The sequence below is a fragment of the Podarcis melisellensis genome (genome assembly GCF_964234715.1).
Source record: "Podarcis melisellensis genome assembly, chromosome: 6".
In the NCBI taxonomy this organism is placed as follows: Eukaryota; Metazoa; Chordata; class Lepidosauria; order Squamata; family Lacertidae; genus Podarcis; species Podarcis melisellensis.
This window is the reverse complement of record NC_138538.1, coordinates 72,612,095-72,636,937: the sequence shown is the minus strand read 5'-3', so window position 1 is coordinate 72,636,937 and position 24,843 is coordinate 72,612,095. Positions and strand designations below refer to the sequence as shown.

Below are 24,843 nucleotides of genomic sequence, written 5' to 3'. Positions count from 1 at the left end.
TGGGTGTGTGGGGCGGCGCTGGTGGGGCAACGGGAACTGGTGGAGGAAACGGAAAATGATGAATATGCCCAGGATAAGCTCAGAGGTCTCAGGGGGGAGGGCGAGAGCCCCGGAGGTTTTGAGGAAAGAAATGGGGCATTGTATTACAAAGGGGCACTGTATATACCCGAAGGTGAATTGAGGGGGAGAGTACTCAAGCAGTTGCATGATAGCCCCACGGCGGGACATTTTGGGCAACACAAAACCATGTGGTTGGTTACCAGGGAATTTTGGTGGCCTAAGGTGAGGGAAGATGTAAGGGAGTATGTAAGAGGGTGTGACCAATGTCAGCGAGCCAAAGGGGAAAGAAGGGCGCCGGCAGGGTTATTAGAACCTTTACCCACACCAGAACGGCCTTGGGAAGCGATATCAATAGATTTTATGACGGATCTGCCAAGGTCCAAGGGGAAAACAGCCATCATGGTAGTAGTAGACCTGTTAACTAAGATGTGCCATTTTGTAGCATGCTCACATGCAGTCACAGCGGAAGAAACGGCGAAGTTGTTTGTGGAACATATATTTAGGTTGCACGGGGCTCCCTCGAGGGTGATCTCAGATCGAGGCAAACAATTTACTTCCAGGTTCTGGAGGAAGCTCATGAGCTTGCTACACGTGGAAGTTAATTTTTCAACTGCCCGGCACCCTGAAACCAACGGGCAGGCGGAAAGGGCAAATGGCATTCTTCAACAATATCTTAGGTGTTATGTCAATGACAGAGAGAACGATTGGGTCGAAAAGTTGGCGTTGGCAGAATTTGCCTACAATAATGCGGAGAATGTGTCCACAGGGATGAGTCCCTTTTTGGCTAATTACGGGTGTCACCCCAGGGCATTTCCAGGGGAAGGAGGGGAGAGATGGAGCGTTCCAGCGGCTGAACATTTTGTAGAAGAGATGGAAGCCATCCATCAGCAGCTCCAGCTCAACTTAGAAAGGGCCAAGGCACAATATAAGAAGCAGGCAGACAAGAACAGAAGGGAAGGTGAAACCATAAGGGTGGGGGATCAAGTGTGGTTGTCAACCCAAGGGTTGCCGTTCAAAGGGGGTTGTAAGAAACTGAGGCCCAGAAGATTGGGACCCTTTGAGGTGATTCAGCAGGTCAACCCGGTAGCTTTCAAACTCCGATTACCCAACCACATGAAATTGCACCCAGTGTTCCACAGGTCGTTACTGTCACCATACAGGGGGGGACGTGAAGGGGAGCACGTCAGGGGACCAGCCTTGGAAGAGAGGGAACGCCGCAACCATGTAGCGGAAATCCTCGATTCCAGGTGGAAGGGTAATCAGGTGGAGTATTTGGTGGCGTGGGAAGGGGAACCGGAGTCAGAAAACACCTGGGTAAGTGCAGAGGAAGTCAATGACGAGGTTTTAACAGAAACGTTCCACCAAAGGTTCCCGAGGAAACCTCAGCCTATAGCAAGGTTTAGGAGGGAGTATTTCGGCACCACCGATGAGGAAGAGGAAATGGAAGGGTTCGCGGAGTCGGAGTTGGAAGATGGAGTGGACTCTGATGACGAAGAGTACCTAGAGAGTAGGAACAGCAACAAGTGGAAGGAAGTGTTCGCGACGTCGGAAGATGAGGGAGGTTCTTTCAGGGGTTTTACCTCCTCACCGCCAGTAGGAGAGGAGACGGGAGGGGGTGAAGGGGGCCCTGGAGGGGAGGTGGATGTCAGGGAACTGACATCTAAAGCGCCGCAGGTGCAAAGGCTCCCTGAGGTTGAGAGAGCAGTAGCAGCGGAAGAGGGAACCAGTAGAGGGCGAGCAAGAACTCCAAGGGAAAGTGAGTCGGAGGGATGGCTCAGAGACGCTTCAAGCGAAACCAGTGGGGAGGTCTCAGGACCTCCTATAGGGACACCCACACCTCGACGGAAACTGTCACGCCGAGAGGCCAGACGACGTGTTTCCGTTAAGGAGCTTTTATGTTGGAAACGTTTCCGAAAGCAGCCACTTTCGGATTCTACTAGTGATTGACGCAGCCATGCTGGAGGGGCTCCGTCACAGGCAGAGGTTTGAAAACCTGATCAAACTCTGAGGGACTTGCATTTTACGCACAAGCAGCTCATCGTCCCATCACACCAACGTCATTCTAACATTCATTAATTTTGCAGTATTTCTTAAGATAGTCCTTGAATTTCTTCCAATCTTCTTCCGCTGTCTCTCTTCCCTGGTCTCGGATTCTGCCAGTCATTTCCGCCAGTTCCATGTAGTCCATCAACTTCATCTGCCATTCTTCCCGGGTGGGTAGATCTTGTGTCTTCCAATACTTTGCGATCAGTATTCTTGCTGCTGTTGTAGCATACATAAAGAATGTTCTATCCTTCTTTGGCATCAATTGGCCAACCATACCCAAGAGAAAGGCCTCTGGTTTCTCAGGGTCAGAAAATTAGGTGCTGTGGCAGAGATGTGAGTTGCTTGGTGAAAGATCCAAATAGGATCTGAACTTCTTCTGAGGTTCTTATTCAGAGCAGAGCTGGGGAAACCCAAAGATCTACCTGGACCGATAATTTAAGATACTTACCCTCTGCTAATGTTACAGTGGTACCTCAGCTTAACAACTTAATTCATTCTGGAGGTCCGTTCTTAACCTGAAACTGTTCTTAACCTGAGGTACCACTTTAGCTAATGGGGCCTTCCGCTGCTGCCACACAATTTCTGTTCTCATCCTGAAGCAAAGTTCTTAACCTGAGATACTATTTCTGGGTTAGCCGAGTCTGTAACCTTAAACGACTGTAACCTGAGGTACCACTGTATTTGTAGATCCTACAAGGTATACAGCACTTAAGTTGAATCCTGGCTCCATTTAAGGCTTAAACACTGAGGCTGTCCTGGGGAAAGGGAAGTTAGGAGACTTGCCAGTGCAATTATCCAGTGTTGCCACCCACATGGTCTTGACAACAAGGCTCAAAGTAAATTCAAAGGGAAGGCAAAGATAAGGGGAGAGAAGTGTTCGGTTTATAATCATGGACAAAGGATAGCATAAATTGTCTGGAAAACGCAACCCTTTGCCTCTGTGCGGCTCTTACAGTTGAGATGGTTTCAGAATTAATACAAAGGCAGACATGTTCGTGACTTAAATTTAACTATGGATGGATTCAGCCCACCAGCTTTCACTCATGTTATAATATTCTGAAGCTGCTACATTTGGAAGCCTGTTGGGAGCTCACTTTTATAAGTCTTTCAAAAATGCAACCAACCCAAGGACTACCTTATTTTATTTTATTTTAAAGCCCAAGAACATGTGACTGGCTGAAAACATGGTGCTGGAATCAGTTTGCCAGTACTGGGGAAACTGGTGCCTAGATATGCGAATATACCTTCTATTTCTTTAGTATAGCCATGAGTCAGTGGCTTTTTCATGGTATTCCCACTAACCTTGGGCGGGGGGGGAATAGACACACACACAACCACTTGCCAGGTTGCTTGGGAGAAATTCCTCTGGCCTTCTGCAGAGAATTTCATAGCTCTAGTGTGTCCTTGTTCCCAGAGGCAGCTAGCATATTGGCAGCCACTAGAGACAGGGACTCAAATATGTGGAACATATACATTTGGCCCCAATTCACTTTCAAACAAGATTTGAAAACCCATTTCTTTCAAGCAGCCTTGAGCTGCAGTGTTGCGCTGACCATTTCAAACCATTTACATTGTTGCTGGTTTTAAAGAAATGTTTTTTTCTTTAATTGCTTATGTTGATTTTATATGAGAGTTGTCCTGATGCATTGTGATGTCCACTACCGAGAAGAGATGATGGCCCATATATCTGAGGATATGGGCTAGAAACAAAAGCAAGTTCAGGATCATGTACAAGGACTTTAGCGTAGGTACAGGATCATAGCTGGAAGTCGAGCAGCTGAAGTAGATAGAGAAAATTGTCCTGGATCTACTTGCAGAGCTTTGTAATCTGGACTAGGTGGACTAGGTGGTCAAAATCAGAGATATGAAAAGCTGCATCTGGTCAGTCAAAGGCTCAGTGCTATTTTCTGCAGCCATTGGCTTCTCGGGAACAGGATTTCAAGTTGCTAAATCTTTTCAGATCCCCCTGGTAGACCGGGGGTGGAGCTCTCTTCTCAGGGCAATGAGAAGTTTTCATTTGCAGATCCTTCATTCATAGCCCTGGTAAGTATAAATGGCTCGTGTGAGACATAAGTTGCTGCTGGATTCTCTCTGATGTTAGTCATTTTATTATATCGATTTTTGTTCTATTTATATTGTTTGTGTTACGAGGTTTGTAATGATGTATTTTTATGAATTGCCATATACCAACCACCCTGGGAGCCTTCAGGTTTAAGAGAGGGATATTAAGTAATAAATAGACAAATGTTGTGCTTAGTATGAAATAAGAGCATAAGAATAGCCTGCTGGATCAGACCACTGGCTCTTATTTCATACTAAGCACAACATGTGATAGCCCTCTCCTCCATGAATTGGTCTAATCCTTTTTTTAAAATGCTGCTGTTTTAATTGTTTAGTTTTCCTGAAATGAGATGCTTTAGCTTTTATGTCTTGTTTGCAAAGTTGCCTTGGGAGGGCTTTGCCCTGCATACAGACAAACTGGTGACCTATATTACAGAGAGCCGGCCATTATTTGACACGTCCAAGTCTAATCTAAGGACAGATAATCCTAAAAAGGGCTAGCAGGGACCTTAAATTTGTCCATCAGCGTTTAGCAACTGAGGTCACTTGGTCACAATCTCCTCCCATTATGGTAGTTTGTACTGTGTTTTGTTTTGTTTTTCAAATCGTAGTAATTATTTCTAAATTTTGGATTTATACTATCAAGCTCTCTCCCACTTGAGATCCCTATGTTGAGATCATTTGCTCTTTCTGCCTCCGCAGCTGCACTTCTGCCTATGGTACTGAACCAGCACTATGGTCCTTGTCCATGGTGCTGAACTTGCTTTTGATTGCAGCCCAGGCTCATCTAGACTTCTTCTTGTCCTGCCTCTTTCCACTAGGATAACCCAATATTTACAGCTGAATTGGAGCAAACTTCTACCAGGTTTTCTGTGGATTGATGTTTGCTCCAATTCAACACTAAAGAGCAAATTTTCCCAGTGAAAGCAATGGGGAAAGCGGAAAACCACTCAGACCCGTGCTTTCTAGGCAAGGGACAATTGAAAGCTGCCTGTTTCAGAGCACTGGGCCTGTTATAATTAGTCATTAAATTTGTATATCCAGAGGTTAACAGAAGTTAGGCTATTCCTTTCCCAAATTAGGGGCACAGCTGGGCCACCAGCCAAAAGTGATGGAAGGCAACTCTATGCCACCTGAGCCTCAAGCAACCACAAAGGATCCAGGAATACCCCCAAGCTACATAACCACCACTTCAGAGGGAGGGTAACCGCCTCAAGAGCAGGCAGCCTCCCATCTGTCCAGTCTAGGGAACCACCCACTAACAATGCCTCAATCTTATGTGTATTGAGCTTCAGTTTATTGGCTCCCATCGAGTCTGTTACCGAGGCAAAACCATGGTCTAACACATCCACTGCCACATCCACAGATGTAAAGTGAACTGTGGGAGGGAAATGATTTTCTGTATCCATTTCAATGGGGGTTTAGGCCCGGTTTTGGCACAGAAACTGCTTGGGTCACCCTATATAAGAGAGAGACATGGGAAACATAACCTTGTAAATTCTCCTCAACCTCTTAGTGGCTTTTGATGCCATTGACCATGGTATCCTTCTGGAGAGGCTGTCTGAGTTGGGGGTAGGTTTGTGGTGGCTCCTGTCCTCCTTGGATGGTCTCTCCCAGAGGGTGATGCTTGGGGAGTGCTTCTCAGCCCCATGGAGCCTTCAATGTGGAGTTCTTCAGAGTTCAATTTTCTCCCCTATGCTATTTAACATCTACATGAAACCGCTGAGCAGCGTTTGAAACTCCCATTGTTCTAGGTGTGTTTTGCGATGGGGAGTTTCATTAATGCGAGCAGTTTCTGAGCTGTGGGCACAGTACTGAGCCCAAGATTTCAGTTTAAAACTGCCACTGCTTGGAAGAAAAGGAAGACCTTTTTCTGCCTCCTCACTTCCATCCACTCTCTGAAGACTGGAGAAGGGACCCTCATAAGAATATTAGGGGGGCAGGCAGGAGAAGTATGGCTTTGTTTTTTTTGCAGTCTTCAGATGAGGACTAAGTGAAAAACGAACATAAGATTTTTGCTGCAGCTCATTCATTTTCAGCTTTGCATTCTTGTTATTAAAAGGTGTTATTAAACACTCCATTGTGGCGCCCGTAACCTCAGTTTAATGTGCCACTCAGCTCCTAGCTTTCATATCTCAGTTCCTAACACTGCCACTGAGTGGGGTCATCCGGAGTTTTGAGTACGTTGTCAGCAGTATGCTGATGACACACAGTTCTGCTTCTCCTGCACACCAGTGTGGACCAATGAAATGTGCTCTCTGAAGGACATGAAGTAACTTTGCTGTGTACATTTTGCAGAAGGAAGACGATAGCTTGTGTGTGTAGCAATGGATTACAGTGCGCCTGCCGCTTAAATGAGGGTTCAGGTCCATGTATCCACATGCAAAGGCAAAATTGCATTGTCAGGAACCCCCAGAGCTGCACACCTGCTTCATAACCATCCTGACCTGTCTGGAGCTGGGCTTGCTCTCTGCATTGCTTAGAGTTGGGAAGGAGGAATGATGTAACTGAGCAGAGTGGACATCATCAGGATTCGTAGTGAGAAACAGTTGGGCTAAGTGGGTTTAAGGTAATCTCCCATGTTGTGATCATAAAGTGGAAAAACATGTCACTCGTCAAAGAACAAGCTAAGCCAAATTGTGGTTGTCAGTACAATAGTATTTTAAACAAACTGGCCTGTCCAACCGTGTATTGTTTAAGAAGCTGCACTAGCACATTCTGCAATATATTCCTGGAGAATAAAAGCTGCATCGTCTGGAAAAAGTAGTAGCAGGATTTGGGAAACCCTCAACCTCATGAAAATAGATTAACGTCTCACTTCACGAATTCCAAGGCTGAGTCATGGCAGCGAAAATAAATGTGTCTGGACTTATGCCCAACTCAGGGCATGCCCTGCCGCATCACTCTCTGTCTTACAAATTGAGCATCCAAGCCAGCTTCATTAAATTTATTGAGAAGTTTCCAATGAAATCAATGGGGAGTGAAGTACACCTAGCCTTGTGCAGGAATGTGGCCATTGATTTTATACCCTTGGCCCGGAAACTCTCACTAGAGGGTCATACACTCTGATACAGTCTTAGGACATCCCCTCACTATAGATCTATATTGGCCAGTTTAATGGACATAACAAGAATTTTGGGGATCCTGGGTTACTTACGAGGCAAAGGATTCTGTACCAGACCCCTGGGACCTTTCAGGGAACGATGGTTCGAAGGGTTCCTTGAGAAAGGGGAAATGCTATTCAACCATAAAGACATAAGAAGATGCCTACTGGATCAGACCAAGGGCTAATCTAGCACAACATCTTGATTCCCACAATGGGATGTCTCTTGAGAAGGCCACAAGCAGGGCATGATGATAACTGTCCTCTCCTGCTGTGGTTCCACGGGAATTGGGATTCAGAGTCATTCTATCCCTGATAGGATACCTCAGTTGGTTAGAGCATTGTGCTGGTAATGCCAAGGTTGCAGGTTCGATCCCCATTTGGGACAGCTGCATATTCCTGCATTGCAGTGCTTTGGACTAGATGATCCTCAGGGTCCCTTCCAACTCTACTATTCTATGATTCTTTCATCTTTGAACCTGGACTAGTACTAGCCCATGATAGCCTTACACACCTTGCATTTGTCAACCCCCCATTGAAAGCCATCTGAGAGGCTTTCTTCATTAGTCTCTGACATAGTTATGCCCCTGAGAGTACCACCATAACACTTTATACTGACAGGTCTAGAGAAAAATGGCAAATATTGAAACCTATCCAATCATATAAACAAGGCAAACATTTGTATATATGCCATTGCTTTCACCTCCTGTGCACAGGATCAGATGTGAAAACCCATTGAATGTCAGGAAACCCATTGAAGTTATAGGAAAGTGCCCCAAGCCTATTAATTATCAGACTCCCATGGACGCCATTTGTAAACTCTTCTATATGTAGTGCCATTCGCCTTCTCCATTGCTTCCCGCTGAAATATTTGGCTCATCGATGCATTAATGAATGTGGGCTGCGCATGCACATATATGCAAAGCAAAGTTGTGGCGATTGTGCTTTGGTGTGTGTGTGTGCATCAAAAAGAAAAAGAACGTGATTCCTTTGTTTTAAAATGCCAGCGTGGATACAGCGTTAAGGGAACAAACCCTGTTTCAATCATTCATTATCCTGCAAATAGCAAGTTGTTCCTTTGTTATTGCATTATGTCATATTAGAAAAGGGAGGGGGAGGAATTATGCAGAAGTCTGGTTTTTTTATCCTCCAGATGGAGTGGGATTTAGTCCTCACATGTTGCAGGGAAAGTTACAAGGACACAGATTATTTGATGAGATACAAAGGGGGAGATGGAAAGCAAAGAGATAAATTATATAATTAACTCTTGCAGGGCCAATATCACATGTGAGCAGTGTTGCATTCCTACATGCTTAGCACCATAGGACATGGGGGAATTCCAGAAGCAAATCTGAAGGTTGTAGTTGCTACCATACCTGCATCAACTCTACTTGTGATTTTTAAATTGCACTGTTTCAAAGCTTCTAAAGCGTTGGACATTTAAAAGCCTATCTAAGCAACATCTTCCTCTTTTAAAAGCTGTATGCTGCTGTCCTCCAAATGCTTGACCAGTGAGTTAGACTGACTGACAGACATGCTGTTTCAAGTTTCTCTGAGCATGCAAACAGTGCCTTATTCCCAAAACTGGCTTTTCCATAGCACACTATCCATAATATAAAGCACATAACTTAGACTTCAGTGTGTGCAACTGGTGTGATGGTGGAATTGTGCCTTATTTTTTATTCATTCCTACCTCTACTTTCCTCTCCCTATCTTCCTCTCTTTCTCCTGTGTCAGATGGTACAGGGGCTGGAGTCTGCTCTCTTGTACTGTGTAAAGGACCAGGTCACTATATTAAGTAATAAATAAGGATGTAGCATAGAAGCCCAAAGATGAGTTCTTACCCATCTATGGAATGTACTTGCTCAGAGACACGTTGCAGCTGGAGTTGCTGGTGGAAGAGGCAGGGAACAGACAGGGAACAGGCGACAAGGAAAGGAGGCATCTCTGTAACTGCAGATTACAGACCTTCCACTGACTGAATTGGACAGGAGCTTTCTGTCAGCTGTTAGGTTACATGCTGATTTGACTCATTTCATTTCATTTAGAGAAGATGTGTGATCCGGAGTGTCACTTAGTGAAGGAAAGGCACTAGCCCTGCCCTTTGCTATGTTCAGATAAATTCCCTTTAGAAGACATCTGAAGGCAGCCTTGTACAGGGAAGTTGTTTAATGCATTCCTGCACCATGTGGTAACCTATCAGAATGCTAGATCTGTTTTGAGCTTGCTCAGAGCTCTTTCTTTGAAGGCCAGGTTTCCTTGTAGCTTTCAGCATGTTCTGATAACCAGAGAAGCAACAGGTAGTGTTTCCTACATTGGAGAGCTTTGGTTTGTTTGTTTTGCATTTCCTTTATGGCCTTCTGAGAAAGAGAGAGAGAGAGAGAGAGAGAGAGAGAGAGAGAGAGAGAGAGAGAGAGAGAGAGAGAGAGAGACCGGCAGAGAGCACAAGCAAGCAATGCAATACAAACGCATGCAGAAATAGAAAAAAAATAAAACAACGATGCAATAGGGGGGAAAACCTGAAAGCAACTGAGAATACAATATAGCATTCAACTATTTATTTATTTAAAAGGGTTGTATTGGTTACACTTATTACTTTTACTGTTTTTTGTATGTATTTATATTGATAATTTTTTATTTTTAAAAAAAGCAAAGGAGCACAAGCGTGTTTCTGAAATAAATATCTTTTACTTAATCGTATTGTATGTAATTTTGTCGATCAAATTGGGAGGAGAAATGGTGAGTGGCTTGTGTATGTGTTGCAAGAAACTCTGTAGTAACTAGTTCGCTGCACTCAATATTAAGAACTGCAGCAGAAGCTGGGTAAGATAGGGCAGGCTGAACAGAACCACGAACAATTCCAGAGTATTTTTCAGGGCATTTCCACAAAAGGGGTGTGTATTCGCTTCCAACAAGTCCTTCCCCTCCTGTAACTTCAAGATATTAATTCTTGCTTACTTTCTTTTGTCAGAGAATTTCTAAAAGTTTGGGCTCTGTGCCCGTTTGGATATCCTAATGCTCGCCTCTGCTTCTCCTGCAGCGTGGCTGCTAGGAGATCAAAATTTGTTGAAATAAGGCAGCATCATAAATCATAGTTGGAAGCTGGCTAAAATAAACCATAGTTATGCTTAACCACTCCTTCATGGATCACTGCCTTGTCGTGGTGAAGGGGCTTGAATAACTCAGAAAGCTGGACCATAAAGAAGGCTGATCACCGAAGAATTGATGCTTTTGAATTATGGTGCTGGAAGAGACTCTTGAGAGTCCCATGGACTGCAAGAAGATCAAACCTATCCCTTCTTCAGGAAATCAGCCCTGAGTGCTCACTGGAAGGACAGATCCTGAAGCTGAGGCTCCAATACTCTGGCCACCTCATGAGAAGAGAAGACTCCCTGGAAAAGACCCTGATGTTGGGAAAGATGGAGGGCACAAGGAGAAGGGGACGAGATGGTTGGATAGTGTTCTCGAAGCTACCAGCATGAGTTTGACCAAACTGCGGGAGGCAGTGGAAGACAGGAGTGCCTGGCGTGCTCTGGTCCATGGGGTCACGAAGAGTCAGACATGACTAAACAACTAAACAACAACAACGCTTAACCACAGTTTGTTGGATTTGAACAATGGAACAAGCTGCAGTCAATTAAAAAGCAGAAGCAAATGTTTCTGAACTCCCTGGGCCGGAAGAAGATGGGGTAGATTTAGGACCTTCGTGTGAGGCTACCCTTGTTCCTGTCATGATAAGCCATGGGTAGGCAAACAAAGGCTTGGGGGCCGGATACGGCCCAATCGCCTTCTAAATCTGGCCCGTGGGTGGTCCAGGAATCAGCGTGCTTTTACATGAGTAGATGTGTCCTTTTCCTTAAAATGCATCTCTGAGTTATTTGTGAGGCATAGGAATTTGTTAATTTCCCCCCAAAAAAATATAGTCCGGCCCCTCACAAGGTCTGAGGGACAGTGGACTGGCTCCCTGCTGAAAAAGTTTGCTGACCCCTGTAGATAAACCATGGAAGTAAGTAAAAAGTGTGTGCTCTTGATCACATTCTGCTTCTGGCCGAACCACATAAATTGCCAGGTTCGCTCCACATCCATGGAGCCTTGAAGTCTTGTTTCCAACAGCAGACAGACAGATTGGCCAATGAAAGTCAGAAGCACGCAGTTGCAACCCCCCTGGTGACCCCAGGTATGGAATAATCAGATGTGTACTGCTTTAAAACATGGAGCTGTCAGTCCTACTGTCAGAACACACTGCTGTTCGTTGACCTGTCCTTGGATTTCTTTTAACCATTTAGAAAGCTACATCTATGTGAGTGGTCATCTTAAATTCCACAGACAAAAGTATGCATTTCAGTGAAGTATATCCTCTTTTCAGTTCTCATTCCATTGCCAATCAATTTCATTGTGTTGGGAGAGTGATTAATACCTGGCAGCATCATCCGAAAAGGTAGTAGAATAATTCCTCATGTTGAATACTTTTGATTTGGTGGTTATCTTTTCACTATGCTTTCCTAAGGATTAACATATCAGTGTTTGTCCTTTTTATTATTCCGACACTTCTGCGATACTAAAAAGAACTCAAGCAATTTAGAGGTTAAACAAGCTTATTAATTATACCGATCATCTTCACCTCCTATTCTCCTGAAATCAAGGGCTACTGTTTCCTGCGCAATGCATTGCGTGGCTATTCCCTCCCCCCCCCCACAGGTGGAATAAATAAAGACACCGGACACAAGAATTATAGTTAATGGGCGGAAATGGCCACAACTTTATTGATTACAGGTAAGAGAGGTATTGGCTTTAGGCATTGGCCCCTAACCGACTATCCGGTCTAACCGGGAAGGGTTAAACACCAACAAGGGGAGCCACCCGAGATGCATATCCCTAGGCGCTCCCCAAGGGGTTACCGCTCGGGGGCGCGCTTTAGGCCCTAGCCTCCGTAGGTTTCGGACGAGGCGTCACCCCTCGGAGTCCTTTAACAAACTACCCTTCAAGCATTGGGGGAGGTGATGGCGTTCCTCCCCCCCCCCCCGATCCAATTTGCATGACAATCCCCCGGCCAATGCCTACCGCCAAAACCGAGGAAGTTGTGACGATTTGCTACGAGGTAGGCGAAAAAACCAAGTGGCTCCAAAACCAGCCAATTAGCCAAATGGAAAAACTCCTACCAGGCCCCTTGCGGCGACCAGCCGAAGCCCATAGCAAAGTCATGGCAGAACCTAAAGGGTGGGTGGGTGGGAAACCGCGTCAGCTGCAAGGGAGAAAAGGGGCGAGCCCAGGGCTGCCCCGACCTTAAGTGGCCTCTGGTAGGCCCGCCCCTGCCGCCAGCCGATTGGCTGGCGCTGCGGGAGATGCAAATCAAGGGAATCCCTGCTTCCCGCGAGGCTGGCGCCAGCCCTGCGGGAGTGTGGGCGGGGTCGTAAGCCCGCAACCCCCCCTCCTCCTGAAGATCTGTAGTGGCATTACCAGAAAATTAGGATCCCCAACAAACAGTTTTTTCACTGAATACTTAGAAGCATCTCCCATAAACCCACTGTACTGATGCTTCACTTATTTTTTCCCCACTGTAAATTTCAAACGGGAGCAAGGGTTAATTGCGGAAGCTAGCTCTCCACCAACCAGCTAAAGTTGCCGATATTAGGCCCCTTCTCTCTTTTGTATCTGTTTGCCTTTAAAATTCCAATTTGAGCCCAGAAGTTAAGGCAATGTGCATTATGCCACCTAATTACATCGGACATGCTCAAGGTGTTTGAAGTTAATACCTGTAATTGCAATGCTCCTGCTGTTCAAAGCAGCACACTCAATAAATATTCATAAGTTCAAATAGCCACCTGCAACTTCTCCTTTGAAAACATACATGCTTTTCCCTTGGCTTTTTTCTTTTTAAAAAGTCTATTACATGCAAGTGGTGGCAAACCTCTTTTTGCCTGAGGGCTGAATTCACACTCGGTCAAGCCTCTGAAGCCACATGGCAGCAGTGAGTGTGGCACATAGGCATTATGCACCTTTAAGCACCAGGCAAAAACATTTCTTTCTGACCAGGCCTTTGGCTGATTGTCATCCAGTGCCCTTTTAAAATGTGATGGGGAGGAGGGGGATAATTGGGTTGTCCTTGTTTTTGTTTTTATTATGTATCTTGTGTTTCTATATTGGGATTTTATGTTGCGAACCTCCCCGAGGCATGCGGGTATAGGATGGTATACAAATTTAATAAATACGGTAATCAAAATAAGAATAGGCATGCAGCCGCCACCTTCTACAACTGATCTGTCTTGAAGACCTGGAGGAGGGGGGTTATCACCTGGGCTGTGGAAGGTACCCCCAATTCTGTTTGGGGTCCGGTTTGATGACCAAGATCAGGCCACAGTCCAACCTGGACCAAACAGGACCCAACTCAGGACCCAGACCAAATGGGGAGGGACATATATAGCCCCTATTTAAAAATCAAGGTTTTAAACCCCAATTAAATGTGTCCTGTGGCATCGTTGGGAGACTATGCAGGCAGAGACTCTCACCTCCATCATCTCCTCTCTCCCCCTTCTGACCACATTGAATCAGTGCTTTAAACTCTAATTTAAGATGTGGTGGGTGGCGAGGAGAGAAAGGAAGAAAGAGATGGTGCAGGCAACATCTCTGCCTGTATTGTCTCCTCTTCACTTCCCGACTGACCACCACCACCCTCCACCTTTTGACAGCCCCAGATCATTGCAGGTGGACCTGAACTGCCTCAGAGTGATCTAGTGCTGCTTCAACCCACTCTGGACCAATCTCAGAGTGACCCATATCGGTCTGATTTGGTTTGGGATCTGAGATTTGTATGGAGTGGATGCAGAGACTTAAGTTATCAGCCTCTTCCCAGGCATCAAATGGACGGCCTGATGGGCAGAGAGGGAGCAAATTGCATCTCTACTAGGGCACTGAGCTGAGAGGTGAAGGTGAAACCTCTCTGACCACCTCAGTGCTGTGTTTACTGGAGAGCTTGGAGGGTTGATCTGACCCGAGGTCTAGGGGTTAGCTGCTCCAGATAGTACCAAGAAGAAGGTGTGAAAAAAGCAATCAGGGTGCTACATCGCAGATTAGTGCAAGAGAGAGTCTGCGTGAACTTCCCCACTTCCTTCTCCTCCCCATACTGCAGCCTCTCCTCAGGAAAAGGCACGTGATGTGGCCCTGGGGCTCCAGTAGCAGCAGCTAGGCCTCTGCTTGGCTGCTGTGAGTGTAGATACAATCAGACACATTTAAGAGATGTTAACTGATATATAATCAGGTTTCTGTGCTTTTTAAAAAATTGTAATTGCTGTTTAGTTGTTTAGTCGTGTCCGACTCTTCGTGACCCCATGGACCAGAGCACGCCAGGCACTCCTGTCTTCCGCTGCCTCCCGTAGTTTGGTCAAACTCATGCTGGTAGCTTCGAGAACACTGTCCAATCATCTCGTCCTCTGTCATCCCCTTCTCCTTGTGCCCTCCATCTTTCCCAACATCAGGGTCTTCTCTTCTCATGAGATGGTCAAAGTATTGGAGCCTCAGCTTCAGGATCTGTCCTTCCAGTGAGCACTCAGGGCTGATTTCCTTCAGAATAGATAGGTTTGATCTTCTTGCAGTCCATGGGACTCTCAAGAGTCTCCTCCAGCACCATAATTCAAAAGCATCAATTCTTCAGTGATCAGCCTTCTTTATGGTCCAGCTCTCACTTCCACTTAAAAAAAAAAGGTGCTTAAATTATCGTTTATACTAATCGCAAACTCAGTCTCTGAGTGGCAGTGCTTTTACGTTTCAGAAGTACACAAATATCGTGGAAGCAAACTCTGAGGGAGTTGTTTGCCCCTTGGATGCTTTTGCTGCTAAATATTATGTTTCTGCTGACCTTGGGGTTTCACCAAGTGTGCTGCTAAGTCCACTCACCTTCACCGGTGGGCGGTGTTGTGACCAGGCATCCGGGATCCTTAGTGATCCGGCCAGAGGGTAGAGGGATGCCGCCTGTGTCATGCTGGTGCCTGGCTGTGTCACACCCCCAGCTGGCCAATCAGTGGAGCTGGGGGCGTGGCCGCTGGCCGTTGAAGAAGAAGAAGAAGAAGAGGAGGAGGAGGAGTTTGGATTTGATATCCCACTTTATCACTACCTGAAGGAGTCTCAAAGCGGCTAACATTCTCCTTTCCCTTGCTCCCCCACAACAAACACTCTGTGAGGTGAGTGAGGCTGAGAGACTTCAGAGAAGTGTGACTAGCCCAAGGTCACCCAGCAGCTGCATGTGGAGGAGCGGGGAAGCGAACCCAGTTCACCAGATTACGAGTTCACCGCTCTTAACCACTATGCCACACTGGCTCAATTGTGATGCAGCCGGGGGGCAATAAGGATATCCTGTTAAAAGGATCAGGGGGTGTGGATCCTGTCCAAAGCCTGGATGTGGGCTAGGGCCATTCCATGACCCCAACGGGGATTCCGCGGCATATGTCATAGGGCTCCCCCTGCTGGTGGTTTACCCTTAGTGAGACTCCTTGTAGACGGGCAGGAGTCAGGATATAGCCTGGTTTCACCCAATGCCTAAGCCAAACCGCTCTCACATCTGTAACCAATAAAGTTGTGGCCTCATTTATCCCATAAACCTAAAATATCCATGTCTGTGTGTTTGTTAACTAAGGGAACTGCGGGGCCCGGAGCCTTGGCACGCAACTCTCTCTGATTAGCCCCGTTTCGCCTACAAAGCCATCACAACTCTGCGTCTTAAGTTTGCTTGTGTTGCTATATAGGCTTGCAGATGAGACTCAAAAAAATGTATGCATTGCTTTTAACAAGTCTTCCTCCTCCTTCCTTCCCAGTTGCCCATACTGGCCTCCTCTGTGGTTAGCCTCTACTTCCTTGAGCTGACGGATGTCTTCAAGCCGGTTCACTCTGGATTCAGTTGCTATGACAGGAGTCTCAGTATGCCATACATCGAACCTTCACAAGAGGCTGTTCCTTTCCTGATGTTGCTCAGTTTGGCTTTTGCGGCACCTGCCATTACGGTGAGTTGCAGAACATCCCACTTACCCCTCTTAACACCCTTTCAAACTACTGTTGACGCATCGGCAGAAGAGCAGAGTTCACGTTTTCATCAGGGAATGCTTGAATAAATCAGCAAATGTTTGAATCGCACAGTTACATCTGCATACAAGAGTGATGTAGTGGTGGGCAGGGAGAGTGGTTGTTTTGTTTTTGTATTTATTATGTATTTTGTGTTTTTGTCTTGTATTTTTATGCTGTGAAGTGCCCTGAGATCTATGAGTGAAGGGTGGTATAACAACAACAACAACAACAATAATAATATAGATAGATGATAGATAGATGATGATAGATAGATAGATAGATAGATAGATAGATAGATAGATAGATGATGATGATAGATGATAGATAGATAGATAGATAGATAGATAGATAGATAGATAGATAGATGATAGATCGATAGATAGATAGATGATAGATCGATAGATAGATAGATAGATAGATAGATAGATAGATAGATAGATAGATAGATGATAGATAGATAGATGATAGATAGATAGATGATAGATAGATAGATAGATAGATAGATAGATAGATAGATAGATAGATGATAGATAGATAGATAGATGATAGATAGATAGATAGATGATAGATAGATAGATAGATAGATGATAGATAGATAGATAGATAGATAGATAGATAGATAGATAGATAGATAGATAGATAGATGATAGATAGATAGATAGATGATAGATAGATAGATAGATGATAGATAGATAGATAGATAGATAGATAGATAGATGATAGATAGATAGATAGAGGAAAGTGTTCCCCTCTTTCTTCAGGAAGAGTGCAACCCCATCCAGATTAGGTGATCCACCTAATTAGAGGAGCAGCATGGTGCAGTAGTAATAGTGTCAGACTAGGACCTCGGAGACCAGGGTTCGAATGCCCACTGGGTGATCTTGAGCCAGTCACTCACTCTCAGCTTCACCTACCTCATAGACTTGTGGGAATTAAATGAGGAGGACCATGCAAGCCACCTTGAGCCCCATGAAGAAAAAGGGAGGATATAAATGCAATCAATAACGGCGAAATAATTCAGAAACTACTCACCCAGGGCTTATCCACACTTGCTTTTTGCCTCACCCTTTCCAGTCAGAGGCCTGCACTTTTATGTTCTGTGTCTGAGTGGGGTGGTTTGTCTATTTGTTGCCCCCAGCTTTCCCTGTGAAAACCCACTCTTTAAACCGGAATCGGAGCAAACATCAGAGTGGGTTTCCCGCAGATTGCCATTCTCTCTGATGGAGCTTTAAAGAGCAATGTTAAACAAAACGCAAATTTAAGAATCCCCGTCAGTTGCTCTTGGTCGAAGTGACACCTTCATAATGGCTGTGTGGAGACAGATCATGTTTTCAGAAGCTGTTTTTGACAGTAGCTCTCAGTTTATAGAATCCCCTAGGTCCCTTTCGCCATCTACATTCTTGAGGAATTATACAACCTCCGCTGCCCTTATTTTGCTGTAGGGGAAATAAGAAAAGCCCATTAAGATACACAGTGCAGCAGGGAGAAGGTTATTGGGCTAGCAACAACGTCAGACCACTGAACTCTCCGCTCACCAAACAGCAGGAAGCCTGCTGCATCAGCAGTCATGGGTTTCCACAGCTTTTAATTAAAGCTTCAACATGAAATAAATAAATAACACCTCGCCCGCGTTACTTCATGCTTAAAATACATGGTGGGTCACCCTGATTATTGGTAATTAGAATTCCATTTCCTTATACCTCCTCCCACAACCAAAGAGTGAGCATTAAATGTATATTCATGCATGTACGTTCCTTGACAACAGGCAAGTAAACGTGTGGAAAGGTTTTGCATTTTGAATGCCATCGTGTCTCTGCGCTGCTAAATCTCCGATAGCTCAATTTACACCTTGGATGAATTTGCTTTCATCAAGGGTTGAACAGGCAAATGCGTACCAACCCTAAGGTTGTGGGTTTGTGAGTGGTTGTTGTTGTTTTTAACAGTCCATGAAGAACTGAAGAGAACTATTACGTTCCAGTAGGTGCAAGAGAGATTAAGAACGAACATAGGTTTCTGTGCATTGATCTTGTGGTCGTTTCAGGCTTTGGGTAGGATATAATCTAAGCGAAAGAGCACTACTAAGTTCTTCCCTCAGTGCATGAACAGCTTGTTGCAATTTTTGTTTAGCAGGGACAACTGTAGAGTGTTGTTGATTTTTATACTCACAAGCCATTCAGTCAGATTAAAGCAGGCATGGCCAAACTTGGCCCTCAAGCTGTTTTGGGACTACAACTCCCATCATCCCTAGATAACAGGACCAGTGGTCAGGGATGATGGGAATTGTAGTCCCAAAACAGCTGGAGGGCCAGGTTTGGCCATGCCTGGCTTAAAGGATGTTAAATCTAGAATGGCCCCCAAACCATGCCTTCTGTTGCCAGTGTTTATGTGAGTGCTGTTGCTTATATAGACAAAATGGTGCCCCACACACAGTCCCATTGTTGGGGATAGGGCCAATGCAGGGCATATTTAGGCCTGCCTCCAACCTTTTCATTCTACCCACCCTCCCATCCTTCCCATTGCTGGTCACCATTTAGGGCCAAATTGGGAGGGGAGTCAACAGTTGATTGGCCTTGGTGGTTTTATTTTTCACTATTCTGTACTGATTTGCTGGCAGGTGTAATGAACAAAGATTAACCAATAAATAGGTTAAACTGGCAGTTAAATAGGTTAAACATTGGCAGGTAGGTCTCCAGAGGTTATCAGGCAGTTAAGGTTGTAGTTCTGAGACTCGCCTTCAGGGCTGTGGGACTCACTGGCATAGTAAGGGGCACCTTTGGGGCCAACGTGTAACATCAACCTATAATCCTGGAGCCTCTTTATTCACCTGAATGGTGGGGCTTAAGGGACAGGTTAGATGAAGTGGTACCCCTCACCTTTGGTAGGTTGGCTCACCCGCAGTTTGTTATGAGTAGGGAGTATGTCTCACCATGGTTCCCCTCTGCAAGGTTGGTGGCGTTAAAATAACTGTGGCCCAATTCACACAGCCTTGTGTTTTTGTCTCCTTCCTGCCATGTTTGGTCACTGAGCAGGGCAAGTTATTACAGCTCAGCCCTGATGGCAGTGTCAAAACAAGGCATTTCAAAATGTGAATTCTCCACCCAGCAATGAGTTTAATTTAGTGTCCTTGGGCATTACATTGTATCTTAGTATCTTAAGCTAACTACCTGGGAGGGTTGTTGTGAAACAAAAATACTGATCTTGGGGCTCTTCTGAGGCAGGCGGTGTGGGTGCAGATGTTCTACTGTAATTGTGTTTGTTAATATAGTCATATAAGAAGAAGAAGAGTTTGGATTTTATATCCCGCCTTTCACTCCCCTTCAGGAGTCTCAAAGCGGCTAACATTCTCCTTTCCCTTCCTCCCCCACAACAAACACTCTGTGAGGTGAGTGGGGTGAGAGACTTCAGAGAAGTGTGACTGGCCTAAGGTCACCCAGCAGCTGCATGTGGAGGAGCGGAGACGCGAACCCGGTTCCCCAGATTATGTGACTACCGCTCTTAACCACTACACCACACTGGCTCACTGTGATAATCAATCCAAGAAGCCCCAAAGCATGCCATTGTTAGAGAGGTGGAACAGATCCAAGGTCAACCACTGTCCCTATCCCAACAGATCAAAATATCTCCCTTGCAAAACAATGAGTTTTCAAGACAGTGAAAATGCATTACATCTAACCTTGCCATGTTCTTGGAACAATGTTAACAGGCACAAATGAAGTTTGGTCTCTTATGACTCTGTATGAGTCCTTCTAAACAAATCATGCTCTGGTTACATAATTGCTAGCGTTGCCTTGAACCCTTCCTTTGTCATAACAGATCATGGTGGGCGAAGGAATTCTCTACTGCTGCCTTTCAAAACGTCGGAATGGGATAGGAGCCGAGGCCAATATCAATGCGGGAGGCTGCAACTTCAACTCTTTCCTTAGGAGAGCCGTCCGATTTGTTGGTGGGTTTTGGCTCATGCCTTTGTTGAAGAATTTCTGATTTTGATTTGTAAGAATCTTGCTGCTTTTAGTCTCTTTAAAAAAAATAAATTGAAGGACATGACAGATTTAAGATGTACAAGAATGTACCATGAGGGCTGGGTCAAACATCTTCATAAGTGATATACAGAGATGAAAAGAGACCACAAACATGCTCACAATCTAATAGGCATGACACAAAAGGGAGAAAGGGATGAGAAGGGAAGAGGAAAGTAAGATGTTATTTCTGCAGTTATATAATCTCATCAGAATCATCCAGTCTGGACAGGTGGAAATCCCTGCCTTTGCTTATGTTCAAAAATATAAATATTTCTGCAGTATAAAATAGTACAGTCTAGGAAGGATACCTGACATCTGGAAATGTTAGCCTAAAAATAAATAAATCAGGAGGTTGCTTGATGGGCCATAAATACATCACAAGGAAAAGTCAACATTTTCCTTGATTGTAAAGAAAAGAAGGAGGGACGAGGGTGGCGCTGTGGGTTAAACCACGGAGCCTAGGACTTGCTGATCACAAGGTCGCCGGTTCGAATCCCCGCAACAGGGTGAGCTCCCATTGCTCAGTCCCTGCTCCTGCCAACCTAGCAGTTCGAAAGCACGTCAAAGTGCAAGTAGATAAATAGGTACCGCTCCAGCAGGAAGGTAAATGGCGTTTCCGTGTGCTGCCAGAAGCGGCTTAGTCATGCTGGCTACATGACCCGGAAGCTGTATGCCGGCTCCCTCGGCCAATAAAGCAAGATGAGCCCCACAATCCCAGAGTCGGTCACGACTGGACTTAATGATCAGGGGTCCCTTTACCTTTACCTTTATAGAAAAGAATACTTATTATAGATCCCCTTTTACAAGATAAAATGAGAAAGAAATACACAGCTGCCAGTGATATTAATTTGGCATGGCTCTGTTTGAATTAAAGAATGACAGTCTAGAGCTAAAATCATTGGGGGGACCCACACACATTGAACAGTTTCACAAGTGCTCAGTATCCATTTTCCACAGTGCATAATGTGTTCCTTTTCATTATAATATTGAACTATTGCACGATCCATTTACAAAGCACCCACCCACTTTTCTCAGCACAGCTCACCCTACTGCTACTTAAGTCAGTGTGGTGTAACAGCAAGAGTATAGAACTAGACATGTAGAGCTCCAGGTTCCACTCAGCCAGGAAGCTCATTTGATGACAAACATCATCTCTCAACCTTACCCTCCTCACAGGGTTGTTGTGAAGAAAGGTGGGAGGGAGGACCGAGTATCCTGCTGTAAGATGGTTGAAGAGATGTAATATACTTTATTTTTTAAAAAAACCAACTAATTATGATACAACATCAGTCATGCTATCCTGGGCAAATGACTTTTATTACCAATAAAAATATAATACATTCAAAAACAACAAATAGAAAGTAAAAATAATACTTGGTGGAAGCAGATCTTGTTAAAATCATTGTGGCTTGCAACTAAATTACATGTTTAGAATTAGTTGAGCTACAAGGCCAGAACTTTGGGGAGAAGTCCAGACTGAGCAGAAGAGCCCCCAAACACAGCAGGTCTTGCTTATCACATTTTGAAGTAAGTGAAATATTACACATGCCAGCCTGGTTTGCATACTAAACCATGGTTTACTGAACTGTGGCTTAGCATGTATATGTGAGCCCCACTCAGCAGCTGCACTGTGGTTTGCTTACTACCAACAAACCACAGTCTGAAGCCCTGCTTTTTGTTGACTTAAGAGCCTTGCCTTGTTTTCATTATAATAAAACAAAGACCAGGGCGGTGATACAGTGACTACCGCAGTCGACACAAGATAATACCACCAAGGCAACTACGTATCTGTAAACAAACAATAAATGTCCATAAAAATGGCAAAAGTAGTTTATTTCCTGAATAGGTTTTATATTAAGCAACTGCAAGTGCTGTAAAGAAAGAGTCCGCTTGTGATATACTAGTAGTTCAGCGCTCGGACGTCATTCCAGTAATCAGACATTTTGTCGCTAAAGAGTTTAGTCATCAGCCTTCTTTAGGTTTAACAAACTGAAAGACACCATCCTCTTTCTATGCTCCTCCCAATGGAAACATGCAGATGGGGACAGATATATCTCCTTTAAATCGTTTACATACTGTCTTCTCTTGTATATTATTTACTACAAAGCTTGATGACTAATGAAATATACTCAGAGTCGCAAAGTGATTTCATGCTCTTTATTCAGCTCATAGTGGTGAGGAGGAAATGAATGAAAGTCCCCTCAAAGTATCTGCTTTATATACATTATTTACACAATGGGCTGCACATGATTGACTAATTCTGGAATTCTACTGTAAGCCAATCAGCTTGTGGATTCACTTCTATCTGGAGCATGATTGGGTGGTTCCTGCCAACCAATCATATTGCTGCATTGTTCTAGGACCAATCAGACTGCTGCATTCTGAATCCTATTGTTCTAGGACCAATCAGACTGCTGCCTTTTGGATCCTATTGTTCTAGGACCAATCAGACTGTTGCAGTTTGGATCCTATTCAATTCAGTACATAACAACTAAGCTCTTTAGCAACAAAACATCTGATTACTGAAATGATGTCCAAGCACTGAACCACTGTTATATCAGAAGTGGACTCTTTATTACTGTGTTCACAATTGCTCAAAATAAAATTTATTTTGGAAAGAGAAGAAATGAGCACTGAACCACTGATATATTACAAGTGAACTCTTTCTTTACTGTGTCTGCTGTTGTTTAAGATAAAACCAATTTGGGAAGGAAACTACTTTTGCCATTTTTATGGATGTTTATTGTTTGTTTACAGATAGTTGTCTTGGTGATATTATCTTGTTTTCATTATGGCTTGGTGTTACATGTGAATCCAGCACCTTTCCTTGCTCATGGTTTGTATGACACTCACCTGACTACAAAGAGCCACGGGAAAACAAACCAGACTTCGGAGAAACAAGCCATGGTTTTTTGGATCATCTGTGGCACAACTTGTGGCTAGCCCATGGTTTGTTAAACAAACCATGCCTTAAACAAACCATGATGTGAACCAGGCCACTCTCCTAAAGAAGGGAGGCTCCCTTAAAACCATTAAATCCTGATTACAGAATTACCTAACTGCACCAATGACCTTATCCATTTTTCACTGTTAATTGGGCATTGTTCTATTGATTCCAAGGGAGGCAAAGCACTCTATTATCCAGATTATGATCCCAAGGCTAGAAGCATGTTTTATTACACAAGCAAACTCCAACTGGGAAGCAAGCCTTAATGATGATGCATCACTTAACTACGAGAACTTTACCATTGTGGAGTGTGCATGTGAAGATATAGCCGAGCTGTTACATACTAAATCTAAAGAGAGGTTTAGCTTTAAGCCATGACACCTTGCTCTCTGTGAAAACACATATTGATTAAAATACGATAACCAAATGAAATTGTTCGGTGGAGACAGATTTGGGCCACAGGCCACCAGTTTGCCATCCCTTGACCTAGGATAAAGTGCTGTATCTATTTAGCCAAAGATGTTAAGGCTTCTCCCGCTTCACTTCTAGGTGTCCACGTCTTTGGCCTTTGTGCCACAGCTCTCATCACTGACATCATACAGCTGTCAACTGGGTATCAAACGCCATATTTCCTGACTGTATGCAAGCCTAACTATACATCACTCAACGTATCCTGCTCAGAAAATTCTTACATCGTGGAGGATATTTGCTCAGGAACCGATCCCATCATCATCAACGATGGAAGGTTAGACACAAAAAGATGGGGGAGGGGGGAATATGGTCTTTCATTGTTTATTATGTCTTGGCTTTTTGGGGGGGGTGTAGCTCAGTGGTGGAACATATGTCTTGCATGCAGAAGGTCCCAAATTCAACCTCGGCATCTCCAGGGAGGGCTGCAAGAGATCCATGCCTGAAACTCTGGAGAGCCAGTATAGGTAAACAATCCTGAGCTAGATGGATAATGGTGTGGCTCAGTTTAAGGCCACTTACTACAACCCAGTCAAAAATGTGCTGCCATCTATTTTCATCCATAACTGTGGACCAAAATCTGCTGATAATATCTGTAAGCTTTTCCAAGCTTTTCCAAGACCTGGGCATGCATACATGCATTTCATTCTCATGATTTAGATAAGCTTATACCCAAGTCCATTATGCATTAATATAGCCAAACTATAACAAAACTAAGTTTGTTATACCCAGAACAAACATAGTGGGTCTCTAAGGCGCTGCTGGACATTATATATATATATATATTTCAACTGCATCAGACCAACACGGCTACCTACCTGAATTAAGTCCATTAATTCAAGAAGTCTATTCTGAGCAGAATTTATTTGGATGCAACCCAATGGCGATAATTACTCAACCTTTTCCCCCTAGATTGTTGTGCATTACAGATTCTTCTGTGTAATTGTAGAATCTGTCCATTGCAATACATAAACCAAAACCCACGTTATTTGAGACCAGAAGTTTACTCTGTTAATGGTGCCTAAATTCCACATTCTCTCCAGTACACTGAACGGGATTTTTTTTAAAGCCCTATAGTGTAATGATAT

General features: G+C 44.4%; 1 protein-coding gene across 1 annotated transcript in view; it reads left to right on the top strand.

Annotated features, from left to right (window-relative positions):
* The window catches only part of PLPPR4 (phospholipid phosphatase related 4), a 42,979-nt gene that overhangs the window by 9,943 nt on the left and 8,193 nt on the right, over positions 1–24,843 (top strand). The window contains exons 2-4 of the mRNA XM_081914158.1: positions 16,075–16,260; positions 20,135–20,264; positions 23,837–24,032. Of these exons, the coding sequence (XP_081770284.1) occupies positions 16,075–16,260; positions 20,135–20,264; positions 23,837–24,032 (512 nt within the window). The remainder of the gene's footprint in view (positions 1–16,074; positions 16,261–20,134; positions 20,265–23,836; positions 24,033–24,843) is intronic.